Here is a 14,397-nt window from a genome sequence, read left to right on the forward strand (position 1 = left end):
CATGAGCCTCCTGACATGGGCGTTGGGAACCAAACTCTGGTCCTCTGCAAGAGCAGCAAGTGATCGAAACCACTGAGCCATCTTCTCTCTAGCTTGGGAATTTCTTAGATATCCTGCATAAGCCATCATAGTTGACACAAACTTCGAAAGTTCTCTCTCTGTGTGTTTGCTTTGGGGAATGAAATCTCTCACATTTACCGAGAGGTACTGGCTTTACTGGTGAAGGTCCTGAAGCAGATCTTAGCATGCAGGTTTTCATGGTAGTAATCTTCATGTCATGGATATACATTCTTTCCCTTGGATTTTGAGAAAAAAAATCATATATTTCCAAGTGTTTTAAAAATCTAAAATATAGAGCAAAACAAATAGTAAATGAGGAATAGGAAAAAACTGAAGAAGTTGTAAGACTCAAATGTCAGCTGGGCGGTGGTGGCGCCCGCCTTTAATCCCAGCACTGTGTAAATTCTCAAATCAATTCTTAGTGCTCTACCCAGTGTCTGTTGTTGAGGAGTATCTGTCAGACCATTATCAATTGGTCTCTTCAACCTAACACTACCAAATCAGAATCTACATTTTAATATTCTAATTTATGCTTGTGTATATTAAAATTTGGAAGTACGCTTGTAACTCATCATAAAGTTCTCATCTGAGAGATATAGTTTATTTTTTAGAATATAAAAATAGCATTTAAGAATATATCCCATTCTTGATGCCTATCTTTAGAATATCATTATTTCACCGGATGTTGTAGTGCACCCTTTAATCCCAGCACCTGGGAGGCAGAAGCAAGTGGATCTCTGAGTTTTAAGCCAGCCTGGTCCATGCAGGGAGTTCTAGGCAAGCTGAGGCTCTACAATGAGACCCTGTCTCCAAAAGTGTTCGTTATTTCATAAGACTGTTACCTGCACTGGCTTTGTGGATATTTTATCATCCTCTTTTTACAGAGTCAGACAATATAGTAGCAAGTGTAATTGCATCAAACATATTTTAGTGAATAATTAAGACTACCGTCAGAGTTAATTCTAATTCTTTTCATCTTTGGCCAAATTGGGAACTCTGTCAATGATAATAATAGTTCATATTATTTCTGTTTCTTTTAGGACCCGATGACATTTGGTGATGTGGCCATTAATTTCTCTCCGGAGGAGTGGGAATGTCTGGACTGTGCTCAGCGGGCCTTATACCAGGATGTGATGGTGGAGAATTACAGAAACCTGCTGTTTGTGGGTGAGGACGCTTCCCTCAGAAATATCCTGCCGACACTCATTTCCGTCCTCTGGGGAGTACCCCCTGCACTCCTTTACACCACGAGTGTGTTCCGGCACTCATTTCCGTCCTCTGGGGAGTATCCCTTGCACTCCTTTACACCACGAGTGTGTTCCAACACTCATTTCCATCCTCTGGGGAGTACCCCCTGCACTCCTTTACACCACGAGTGTGTTCCAGCACTCATTTCCGTCCTCTGGGGAGTACCCCCTGCACTCCTTTACACCACGAGTGTGTTCCAGATTCCTGCTTTTCAGGAAAAAAATGAGGTATTCGTTGGTATAGATAAGAAAGTTTTCGTGCTTGTAACCCACTCCATTTCTTGAGGTGATACTCATTTGTGTCTTCATTTGTGGTAGTGATTAGGAACTCACTGGCATAAAATACTGTTGCCTGAATCGTAAAGCACAGTTTCTTTCCTGGTAGTTGGAACTAGATCCCAGGACTTGCAAACTGAAATTCTTCTGTAAATTTTTGTTTGTTTGTTTTGTTTTGTTTTGTTTTTGAGACAAGGCCTGGCCGACCAGGCCGGCCTCGAACTCGCAGAGATCTGCCTGCCTCTGCCTTCCAACTGCTGGGATTAAAGGCGTGCGCCACCACCACCCGGCTCTTCTGTAAATATTATACTGGGTCTGAAGAACCAATGTTTGGAAAACCAGAATTATAGAATCTTGTTTTATCTTTTTTTAAAAATAAATATTTCTTTATTTTATGTTTATGTATGTGTGCCCGAGTCAGTGTCTATGCACCCATGTATTTAGGAGCCCATGAAAGTAGGAAAAATGGTTGGATCTCCTAGAACTGGAACTTTCTATGCTGTGAGCTTTCATGTGGGTACTGGAAACCAAACGCATGTCTGTCATAGGAGCAGGAAGTACTCTTCACTGCTGAGCCACCTCTCCAGCCCCGTTTAGTCACACGACTGGAATAGAGATGTCATTAGTTACTTTGAGAGTCTCCAGCATCATTTTCTGTTTTCCCATAAACAAGTCTTGCTGTCTGTAAGCGTATACGGGTCACCTTTGTGGAGCACAGGGAAGAGCCTTGGAGTGTGAAGGTGAAGAGACGGTAGCTGTAAACCAGGTGACCTGGACCAGCAGGCTGTTCCTCAGTGACCGGTTCCTGAGAGACTGGACCAGGGAAGGAAGATGGAGAAGATGGAAAGCTGGGGGTCGGGAGGTCTTGCTGCCTTATGCCAAGCAAGTTTATTAAGAAGTATAGTATTTTATATACTGTTGGTAGGGGAGAAATGGGCCACCGTCAGCAGAGAGCTGAATCAGATAACACTGGCAAAGAGAACTCAGGATACCTCAAACACAGCTGACTTAGGACCGATAACCACCACCCGTCGGGAGAAAGCCAGGTTCCCAGGAACTGAAGCCTTAACAGGACCTTGCCAAGTCTGATCTTGGACAAAGACCCAGAACTAACGTTCTCTTTGTCCTTTCATCAGGGTCTCTGGGAAAGTCTTGGGTAGGTCTGGTTCTCAACACCAGGGTAGGTACAATTAATGAAACAGATGAGAAGTCCAAGTTAAAGAGAATGCTGGACATTGGAATGTATGTTGAGAGACTGTTCCAATGGCAACTGTTTCAGAAGCTCAGTTTTGGTTCCCTTGCTGTCACAGAAGGGCATCTCTTGCTCTGTCATGCTTTGACAAAGTCTCCTCCTTCTCATTCAACAATCCCCCTACACGTTCGTTAGACCTCTTATTAGTGCTAAGCTGTCTTCATTACTATAGCTTACTGTGTTTTATAAAGATGATGGGTATAGTTGTAATGGGAGCATGGTAATGCCCCGTGTCCTGGTTGAGCTCCTCACGGATCTTTTGCTTATGGATTTTACAATTTTACAATTACCTTTCCTAGTTTTGCAAAAGATGATATTGAGAATTTTGATAGTGGCTGCATAGAATCTCCAGATCAGTTTTGGTAGTACATATAATTTTTAAAGTTTTCTTTCCAGTTTTGGAGCAAGACCATTTTCGAGAATATATTACTTAATTTACACAAATTTGTCTATTTTCTGATTTTTTTCATGATTGGTTTCTTTTCTTTCTGTTTTCATTGTGGTTAGAAAATAACTTCAGCATGTTATTGTCCATCAAGGTCATTTTGGGAATAACAGTTGGTGTATGTGGGATACCTTTGATTGGTTGTAATTTTTGAAGGGCCTCTTGTTTCCTGACTTCCATGCTGTCTGAACAAGTGAGGAATTGAAGCCTGTTATAAATGTGTAGCTTTTTTTTTTATTTTTTTTATTTTTTTTATTTTTCGAGACAGGGTTTCTCCGTAGCTTTTGGTTCCTGTCCTGGAACTAGCTCTTGTAGACCAGGTTGGCCTCGAACTCACAGAGATCCGCCTGCCTCTGCCTCCCGAGTGCTGGGATTAAAGGCGTGCGCCACCACCGCCCGGCCATGTGTAGCTTTTTTTCCCCCAGCTTAGTGTTTGCTGCCTATTTTTAGAGTATATGACATGATTTGCATATATACATATATGATATCCTAGAACATGGTCCCTTTTATTTATTTATAGTTTATTTTGTTTAACTTTAATTTTAGCTTAATTTAATTTTACTTTAAATAGCGTCTCCTGGAGCCTGGGTTGTCTTGTAACGTGTGACAACCGTTTTGCCTCCCATGCCCCAGTGTCAGAATCATAGGAGTGAGCTGCCATGCCCCTTACACAAGATGCTTCTCTTGTTCCAGTAGAGCTTTAGTCTTGAAGTATATATAAGAATTTTAAAATACAGTCTGTACAGTGTAATTATAGCCACATTTACGTTCTTGAGATCACTTACAGGCAATTTCTTTTTTGTCCCTTTGCCTTCAGCCTGCTGTGCCCTTAGTCTAAAAAGAGTTTACTATAGACAGCGTATGGTTAGACTTCATTGCTTTATCTGCATGTGTGTCTGTGTGCCACTTGTGTGCTTGGTGCCCATGGATGCCAAAGGAAGGCCTTAGGTCTCCCGTGCAGAGACTGTGAGCTGCCATGTGGATGCTGGTCCTCTGGAAGAGCAGCCAGTGCTCTTAACTGCTGCGCCATCTCTCCAGCCCCATGATTAGATTTTTTTTTTTGTTGAAGGTTTGATCTTTTTAGTGAATTTATGTATTTTGGTTGGGGATTAAACATAAAATCATTTATATTTAACAAACTTACTGAAAAGGAAATTACTATTTCTTTTTATTTCTTATAATTTCCTCCCTACTTTCCTTATTTTATTTTTTGTCACTGAATTTTTTTTGATGCTTTTCCTGTTTCCTTGTTTGTCATATAGATATTTTCCAATAATTATGGGGACAATAAAAACACTTTAAATGTATAATATTATTTTAATTGTTATAAATTGACTTTAATTCCATATAAAATCTTTTGCTTTTACTGGTATAACAGCTAATTTGTATCATATATGATGATTATATATTTGTCTTTCAGATTCTGTAAAGGAATTAAAAATGTTTGTATCATCATGACAGCACTATAGGATTCTATACTTATATATGTATTTGTTCTCATGTGACTTGTGTAGCCTTCCAGCATTATTTTGTTCTTCAGTGGTAAGGACTCCCTTGAACATTCAAGTCTAGGGCATTTTTCCTTCACTTTGATGGGCAGTTTGCTGGATATAGTATTCTTGGTTGGTTGTTTTTGTTCTTAGCTCTTATATCCTCAGCTCTCCTTGATGACAGTTTCTGGTGGAAGATCACAGAGTGTCATACAAGAGCATCCTTGCGGGTGACAGATCACTTACCACGCTGCTCTTGGGATTTTTTGTGACTTTTGAAACTCTGACTATATCGAATCTTTTTCTGTTAATCCTGGTTGGAGATACTGAGGTTCTTGAATTTTGGTGGAATTCTACTCCTCATACTTCTTTTTTAAAAAATATTTATTTATTTATTATGTATACAATATTCTGACTGCAGGCCAGAAGAGGGCACCAGACCTTATTACAGATGGTTGTGAGCCACCATGTGGTTGCTGGGAATTGAACTCAGGACCTTTGGAAGAGCAGGCAATGCTCTTAACCGCTGAGCCATCTCTCCAGCCTTCCTCATACTTCTTATGAATTTCTTAGCCATTATTATTTATAAATTTTTTACAATACTTAGGGGATGTGTGTATTAATGTATGTATGTGTATGTGAATATGTATGTATGTGTGTCTATATGTATGTGCTCATGTGTGCCACTGTGTGGGTGTGGTCAGGGGACAACTTTGGAGCTGGTTCTCTCCGTCCAACCTATTGATTCCTTTGAATAGCAGCAAGTATCTTTACCCATCATTTACTGGCTCAGCCATTACTTTTTTTTTTTTTCTGAGACAGGGTTTCTCTGTAGCTTGGGAGCCTGTCCTGGAACTAGCTCTTGTAGACCAGGCTGGCCTTGAACTCACAGAGATCTGCCTGCCTCTGCCTCCTGAGTGCTGGGATTAAAGGTGTGCACCACCACCGCCCGGCTCAGCCATTACTTTTTATTCTTTAGATACATAATTTCTACATCAATTCACAATTGTTCCTCTTTTTTTCATGTTCTCACTTCCCTTCTTTTGTTGTTTTCTTTGTCCTTATTTAAGTCATTTAACATCTTTTAAATGGTTTATTTCTTTAGCTAATTCCTAAATCTGAGATTTTTTTAAAGGTCAATTTCTAGAATTTTATTTGACTCAATTGAGCCAGATCTCCCTGTCTCTTTGTATGCTGTTAATGTTCACTGAGATTTGCCCATTTTTAAACCAGTGGGCACTAGATTAGTGAAGATGTTGTAGAAAATAGTAGAGAAGCTACGAGAGAGAGAGAGAGAGAGAGAGAGAGAGAGAGAGAGGAGAGAGAAGAACTAGAGTGACCCCATGACCCATTCTGTGACTAGGTAGGGGGACACTGAACTGTTATGTATGATGGGTCGCTTTACTGCCGTGTTCTGCGCAGCATAAATACTCAGTCTAAGTGGCTGGCCATGGACAGATGAAGAAAGGCAAGTCAGAGCAGAAAAGAAATCTGAAGCACCATTCACATGTGGGGCTGACATTAGGTGAAATAAACCAGAGAGAGAATCAGTTCCTGCCTGATCTACTCCTGTGGACTCTGGGAATGTTCCCCTCAGCGTTTTGCCCATTGGGAGGTTTAGATTATGTTAAAGGCTGCAGAACATGGTGTAACTGGTTTTAGACAGTCAGGAGTGCCGTGCAACTTGCTATTTTGTTTTCTTGATAACTGTTAATATAGAATGGATAGAAAGTTTTCTAATCACAAAATGATAGTGGTGGGAATTAATCTGTGTTAGGTCCACCACGTATATCTATGATAAAATACCACAGTGCGTATGATAAATACATAGATTTTAAACTGTTAATTAAATAAACTAATAAGTAGTATATTTTAAGAAATTAAAAGACTGTCATCTGTCTGAATTTATGCATTGTCTCCATCCATGTGTTATATATGGTCCGGAGAATGATCAACAATTTTAAGGACAACCAGAGATACACAGAGATACATTGTCTTTTTTTTTAAAAATATTTATTTATTATTTATTATGTATACAATATTCTGACTGAAGGCCAGAAGAGAGCACCAGACCTCACTACAGATGGCTGTGAGCCACCATGTGGTTGCTGGGAATTGAACTCAGGTCTTTGGAAGAGCAGGCAATGCTCTTAACCACTGAGCCATCTCTCCAGCCCGTAGAAATATAGCTTTTTTTTTTTTTTATTTTTCAAGACAGGGTTTCTCCGTAGCTTTTTGGTTCCCGTCCTGGAACTAGCTCTTGTAGACCAGGCTGGCCTCGAACTCACAGAGATCCGCCTGCCTCTGCCTGGGATTAAAGGTGTGCGCCACCACCGCCCAGCTACATTGTCTTAAAAAGGGGGAAAAAAAGCCCAGTGTTTTACTTGTGGGCTGCTTTGCTGCTCCTCCTCCCTATGATAGAGTTGGCATGGTGCAGCCCATCCCCAGACTTTGGAGGACACTTGGCGACATCCACCATGCTTGGGGCTGAAATGGGGCAGGGTGGAAGTATGTTTCTAGAACTTAATTCTCAGTGCACTTACACAATGTGTGCCGGTGTACAAAGGCACCGCACACTCCACCAGGTAATGTGACCGTCCGTTTTGCTCCACTTTGTTGAAGCTCCTCAAATATACTTTGACTCCTTCTTCTCTGTGTATGTGTTTGTATTTTTTCGTTTGAAAACGTTGACCCATGTTTCTTGTTCTTCTGCCCCTGTTGACTATATTTCTTCGGCATTATACCTTTGGTCTCTGTTGGCCCAAACTGTCATATCAAATATAATCTATTGGTAGGACTCTTGTATCATGGTAGATAGAAACCAGTTTTCAGATAATCCCTAGGGAAACCAGGACTTTGCACATGTGTTTTACCCTGTGCTCTCGTTAGGAAAGAGGAAGGGAGGTGGAGATTGTTTCCCTACCTTCCCAGTGTTGTGTGGGGATTGGAAAGCTGTGGTTACCAAAGTACACAATCCCGGCTGCATGGCCTGTCTAAGTGCTGTGTTCATTGGGGTGTTCTGGAAGGCCGTCGGATGGGTTTGGTTACATGCTGTGGCTAGTGAGCCCTGCGGGGCACTGTGGCTAGTGAGCCCCGCGGGACACCTTGGCTAGTGAGCCCCGCGGGACGCCGTGGCTAGTGAGCCCCGCGGGACACCTTGGCTAGTGAGCCCCGCGGGGCACCGTGGCTAGTGAGCCCCGCGGGGCACCGTGGCTAGTGAGCCCCGCGGGAAGCTGTGGCTAGTGAGCCCCGCGGGACACCGTGGCTAGTGAGCCCTGCGGGGCACTGTGGCTAGTGAGCCCCGCGGGAAGCTGTGGCTAGTGAGCCCCGCGGGACACCGTGGCTAGTGAGCCCCGCAGGAAGCTGTGGCTAGTGAGCCCCGGGGGTTTGCTATGACTAGTGAGCACCGCGGATTTGCTATGACTAGTGAGCACCGCGGGTTTGCTGTGGCTAGTGAGCACCGCGGGTTTGCTGTCTGCTGCTTTGCTGCTGTCACCTATTTGCTGCAATTTCCTATCTTGTATGTACAGGGTATTTTCACCTGAGTTGGGCCATTTGTTTTTATTTCTTTCAGCGGTCTCTTCTCATCATACCCAGGACTTTTCATCAAAGGAGAACACAAAGCGTTCAGTCCGAGAAGCAATAAGCAGAGGACACGGAAAGTGTGGCACTGGCAGTTTGCATTTTAGGAACAAATGGGAAGGCGTGGGCGAGAATGAAGGTGAGAAAGCGAGTGGCAGTGGGCAGCGTGGGATAAGCAGCGGTAGTGCAAACGTCTCTGCCGGGGCCGACCAAGAACAGAAGACACCTCGGGAAAAACCTCAGGCCATGGCAGTTACTCACCAAGAGCCCCCCCTTCCAACAAGCAAGTATTCTCAGCAACACTCGAAATGTACCTTTCCTCTGAAAGGAAGCTGGGAGCGTCTGAAGGGGGGCCTCGGTCAGGACATGATCAGTTTACAATGTAGCAGTGGGTTACACTTTCATTCAAACATTCCTGTAGATAGAATAGAAAAGGAACACACTTCCGAATGTGGCCAGTTTGAGAGTTCTTTTACCAAAAACCCATTACTTTGCAGTCAACAAACAACTCCTTGTGCCAAAATATGTAATTTTAATGACTGTGTGAAGGATTTTTTGTATCCATCATTGTTAAATCAAAATACAGACCCAGCTGTCTGGGAAGTGGAGGGCACGTTTCATGAGAGCACACGGACTGTTAGCCTGAGCCACATCAGGGATAATTACCAGGATTCTTCTGTCGGAGAGAAAACTTATGAGTGCGTTGAAACCCATAACAATTTTAATTATGGTTCAAGTCATAGTAAACACGTTCCTTTCCCAGAGAATCTTCACAAGGGTAACAAATGCGGGAAAGTCGTTCATCAGGGCTCAGAGGAGCTTCAGAGCTCGCGTCTCCAAGACGAGGCTTACAGATCCAAAGAATGCGTCCCAACTTCTAGTCAAAACTCAAACCTTACAGGACACCAGAAAATTCATAGTCCAGAGAAACCCTACAAATGTAAAGACTGTGGCAAGGCCTTTAGCAGTTGTTCATATCTTAGTGTGCACCAGAGAATTCATACCGGAGAGAAACCCTTTGGATGTAAAGAATGTGGCAAAACCTTTAACACAAGGTCAAACCTCAGGCAGCATCAGAGGATTCATACTGGAGAGAAACCTTACAAATGTCAAGATTGTGGCCAAGCTTTTAATCAGCACTCACATCTTACTCAACACCAGAGAGTTTATGTCGGAGAATGTGGCAAATCCTTTATCAAGTGTCCCCCTCTTCGACAGCGTCATGCCGTTCATGCTGGAGCAAAGCCCTACAAGTGTAAGGAGTGTGGCAAAAGCTTTGTTCATATTTCAAATCTTACTCAGCACCAAAACGTTCACACTGGAGACAAGCCCTACAAGTGTAAAGAGTGTGGCAAAGCCTTTACCAGTGACTTAAGCCTCAAACGACATCGTGTAGTTCATACTGGAGAGAAGCCCTACGAGTGTAAAGAGTGTGGCAAAGCTTTCACCCAAAGTTCGAATCTCAGAAGACATCATAGAGGTCATAGAGGAGAGAAACCCTACCAATGTAAGGAGTGCGGCAAAGCCTTTACCGCGCACTCAAGTCTTAGAGAGCATCACAGAGTTCACACTGGAGAGAAGCCCTACAAGTGTGCACAGTGCAGCAAAGCCTTCAGCCGTTGTTCACACCTCACTGTACACCAGAGAATTCATACCGGAGAGAAACCCTACGCGTGCCAAGCCTGCGGCAAAGCCTTTTCCAGATGTTCAATCCTTAGGCATCATAACAGAATTCATACCGGAGAGAAGTGCTCCTAATGGAAAGATTACGGCAAACTGTGTGCACATGCGTGATTGCATGTGTGGAATTCAGAGGTCAATACTGGATGTTGCACTAAATTGCACGAAGCGTTTTGTTTGTTCATGCATGCGTGTGTGCATGTGACATGGTTCATGTGTGGCGTTCAGAGGTTAATTTGGGGGTTGGTTATCTCCTTTCGTGTGGGTCCTGGGGAGCTAACTCCACAGATCAGGCCTGGCTGTAGATGCCTTACCTGCTAAGCTGTTTTGCTGACCTCACCCTAGTTTTTGATACAAGGTTTAAAGTTTTTTTGTTTTGTTTTTTGAGACAGGTTTTCACTGTGTGGCCCTGGCTGTCTTGGAACTCACTCTGTAGACCAGGCTGGCCTCAAAATCGCAGAAACCCACCTGTCTCTGTATCCAAGTACTGGAATTAAAGGCATGTGCCACCACTGCCTGGCTAATTTTTTTTGTGTTTATTTTTTTATTACTTTATAAATAATACCAGTCAAAATTCCCACCTCCTCCCCTCCTCCCACTTCCCTCCCGCTCCCCCTACATCTTCTCCCCAACCCCCCTCCAGTCCTAAGAGAGGGCAGGGTACTGCCCCGTGGGAAATCCAAGGCCCTCCCCCTCCATTCAGGCTTAGGAAGGTGTGCATGCAAAGAGACTAGGATCCCAAAAAGCCAGTACATTCAGTAGAGACAAATCCCAGTGCCATTATCATTGGCTAACTTTTTTAAAAATGGATTTTAAAAGATTTTTGTCTGTGTAAGTGTTTTGCCTGTATGAGTGTCTGTACATTACATGCACTTCCCACAGAAGCCAGAAGAGGGCATTAGATATCCCGGAATTGAAGTTATAGACAGTTCTTAGTGCCATGTGGGTGTTGGGAACCAAACCCTAGTCTTTTACAAGTGCAACAAGTTCTTCTAACCACTGAGCCAACTCTCCAGTCCTGTCTTTAAAAATGTTAATTTATAGCCGGGCGGTGGTGGCGCACGCCTTTAATCCCAGCACTCGGGAGGCAGAGGCAGGTGGATCTCTGTGAGTTCGAGACCAGCCTGGTCTACAAGAGCTAGTGCCAGGACAGGCTCCAAAGCCACAGAGAAATCCTGTCTCGAAAAACCAAAAAAAAAAAAAAAGTTAATTTATTTATTTATATAATTATATATACGTTCAGAGGTTAGGGGCAACTTGCAGGAGTCAGTTCTTTCTACCATGTGGATCCTAGGGTTTGGACTTAAGTTGGTAGGCGTGCTTATTGAACCTGGAGGTCATTGGGACCAGCAAGCCCTCAGAATTTTAATTGTCTCAGCCTCCCAGTGCTAGAATTACTCAGTTATCCTGCTATACCCACCTTGTTTTTATTAATTAAAAAAATTTTTTTTTGGGGGACAGACTCTGTAATTCTGGCTGTTTTAGAACTCACTACGTAGGTCAGGTTGGCCTTGAACTTATGGAGATCTACCTACCTTTATCTCCCTAGTGCTGGAATTAAATGCATATCCCACCATGCCTGGCTTATGTCCAGTTTTTGATGTGGGTGATGGGGATCTGAATTTGGGTTCTTCTGCTTGAAGAGCATCCGGTTTCCCAATCAAGCCATCTCCTCAGCCTGCCTGGCAAAGTTTTCTTTTTTTAAATTTTATTTATGCATATGGGTGTTTTGTCTGCATGCATGTCTATACATCACAGGCATGCCTGATAGATACCCTGTGCAGGCCAGAAGAGGGTGTTCCATCTGGATTATAGGCATTTATCAACTGCCATTTGGTTGCTGGCCACCATCTGTTTAGCAACCTTTCCTGACCGGTGGCAAAGTTTTTATTCAAATATCAAACATTATTTAATAGATAATTCATGCTGTATGCAAATATTGTACATGTAATGAATGTGGGAAGACACTTGTCCGAAATATACATCTCAGAGAATAGTTAAAATATTTACGTTGGAGGAAATTCTTTAAACAAATATAATCTCTCTCCATAGGTATGTATATATGTATGTGTCAGAAGACAACTTGGGGGAGTCGTTCTCCTTCCTCTATGAGGGTCCCAGGGATCAAACTCAAGACATCTTGGTGACAGGTGCCTTTCTCAGATACCTGCACACTCCAGTACTCACTCCAGTGCACTAATTACAGTAGAGCAACAGTTTTCAAGCTTCAGATCCTGATGAATCCAATGTAGAGAGGAAGCATGACAGTCTTCAGTGTGCTTAGGTTGTACATCATTAGTGGAAATGAAGAAGTACTCACAGATATGAATAATGAAGGTAACTTCTACCTGAAAAGTTACGTTTCTTATAAATCCAGACTTCCTCTTCATGGAAACAAGAACCAATAACTTGTGCATAAGTTAATGTATCTTGTTTGACTAATTCTGCAGAGCTTTTAGCCTCAGTTTGCTTCCCAGACTTTATAACACCTTATTTATTATATATAATAATTTATATGTTATATGACATGTATTATATAATATGTAACAATATATTATGATTGATATAAATAATACCTTATTTAGATTGTGTGTGTGTGTGTGAGAGAGAGAGAGAGAGAGAGAGAAAATGAATGTGTTGTACTGAATAAGTATTTTGCTGGTCTGTTAACATTGGGCATTGTGTGAATTAATTGCTCTGGCACAGGCAGGGATTCCAGGGGTTCCAGGCAGCATGTAATAGCGTATTACTGGGTAAGCGGAATATCTCTAGTAATCGTTTTCTCATTTTCATTAAAATTTAAAATTATTTGGAGATAGCTGGGCAGTGGTGGCGCATGCCTTTAATCCTAGCACTCAGGAGGCAGAGGCAGGCGGATTTCTGTGAGTTCGGGGCCAGCCTGGTCTACAAGAGCTAGTTCCAGGACAGGAACCAAAAAGCTACGGAGAAACCCTGTCTCGAAAATCTAAAAAAGAAAAAACAATATTTGGAGAACATTCCCATAAATTACAATTTTGGTCACTTTCTTTTTATTGCTGCAAAGTTAATTATGGCAAAGGTGGTATAGGAGTAGATAAACTTAGTATCTGAGTCTTCAGTGATTACAAAATTTTAGCCTATAATGTTTTTTACATGTCACACGTTAGAGCCTGTGAAGCACATAAATTTTGGGTTTGAGTTTCGTTGCAACATGTAACTGTTACAATATAATAATCATTCTAGGACTAAGAGAACCAGGGACTAATGGTAGCATGTGTGCGCCTGAGTGGATGTTTGTGTCCACCTGTCTTGATATGGTGATTGCTGACATGAGGGACAGTTTAAATTACTTCCTACTGTGATTCCAGTCCTGGATTAGCAGATTTTCCTCAGAGCTTCTTGTAGTCTGAGGAAAAGAATGGAGACCTCCATGTCTTCCCTAAGTATGTGTAGGGTAACTGGGTGTAACTAGGAGGCTTGGGGGAAGTCCTCATCTTTAGTCCCCATGGGCAGTCCTCTTGTTGGCAGTCCAGTGTAGTTCCTCTTCTCCTTTCTACAGGGCTTAGAGTTTATTCTAGTAACAGGATAATTCATATGTCTGATTTAATCGCTCACAGGTTCGAACATACTGGCCTTAGTCCTCAGTATAATTTCCCAGCTTGCAGTGCTGTGGAGGTATAGAAGGCAAGGACTATAGGCTTCATCTGTCTCCTGATACTTTAGATGAAGCCCCTCCTGGGAGTGTGTGGGAGGGGGCAGCACAGATATGCAGGGCACTGGGGGCCTTGGACCTTCCAGAGATCAGGACAGTGCTTTGGGGACTTTTTACTTGTTAGTGGGAGAATTCTCGGAAGATATCCCCCCCCCCACCCCCGGTTTCTTTCCCTCTTTCACTTCATTCCTTCCTGGGCCAGAGCACGAACATCCAGAGTCTTTGAGTCCATCCTGTATTTTCAAGCGACTTCTTGGTGATCTCATAGGAAAAGAAGAATTAGACATCACGAATTTTAGGCAACTTTTCTTCTTATTTGCAGAATGACTAATTGAAGGAATGGCATAATTCAGAGTTTCCCCTGGGTTGGGCAAGGTGGCTCACACCTTTAACTCCGGCACTTGAGAGGCAGAGGTAGGTGAATCTCAGTGAATTTGAGGCCAGCGTAATCTACATAGTAAGTTCCAGGACAGCAGGGCTATGTAGAGAGACCTTGCTCAACAACAGCAACAGCAAAAACCCCGGGGCCACTTTTCATTACCCCTGCCCCCCAAATGCTATTCAGGCCCTGCATGTGTTGAGAAAGATTTTCTGCTAAGCCTTTGGAGGTGTAGGCTGCAAGCCAATAGGGACTCCTAAGGAATCTTGGTAGCATCTGGTTCAGTGGCATAAGG

General features: G+C 42.8%; 1 protein-coding gene across 1 annotated transcript; it reads left to right on the plus strand.

The window, feature by feature from the left end:
- Positions 1 to 1,106: 1,106 nt before the first annotated feature.
- Positions 1,107 to 10,110, plus strand: LOC121457627 (zinc finger protein 675-like). The gene is made up of 2 exons (XM_041666536.1): positions 1,107 to 1,545; positions 8,345 to 10,110. Exons 1-2 carry the CDS (start codon positions 1,107 to 1,109, stop codon positions 10,108 to 10,110), a joined length of 2,205 nt encoding a protein of 734 aa, XP_041522470.1.
- Positions 10,111 to 14,397: the final 4,287 nt, after the last annotated feature.

The sequence above is a fragment of the Microtus oregoni genome, unplaced genomic scaffold (genome assembly GCF_018167655.1).
Source record: "Microtus oregoni isolate MIOR12 unplaced genomic scaffold, Mior012 000016F_ref0000370, whole genome shotgun sequence".
In the NCBI taxonomy this organism is placed as follows: Eukaryota; Metazoa; Chordata; class Mammalia; order Rodentia; family Cricetidae; genus Microtus; species Microtus oregoni.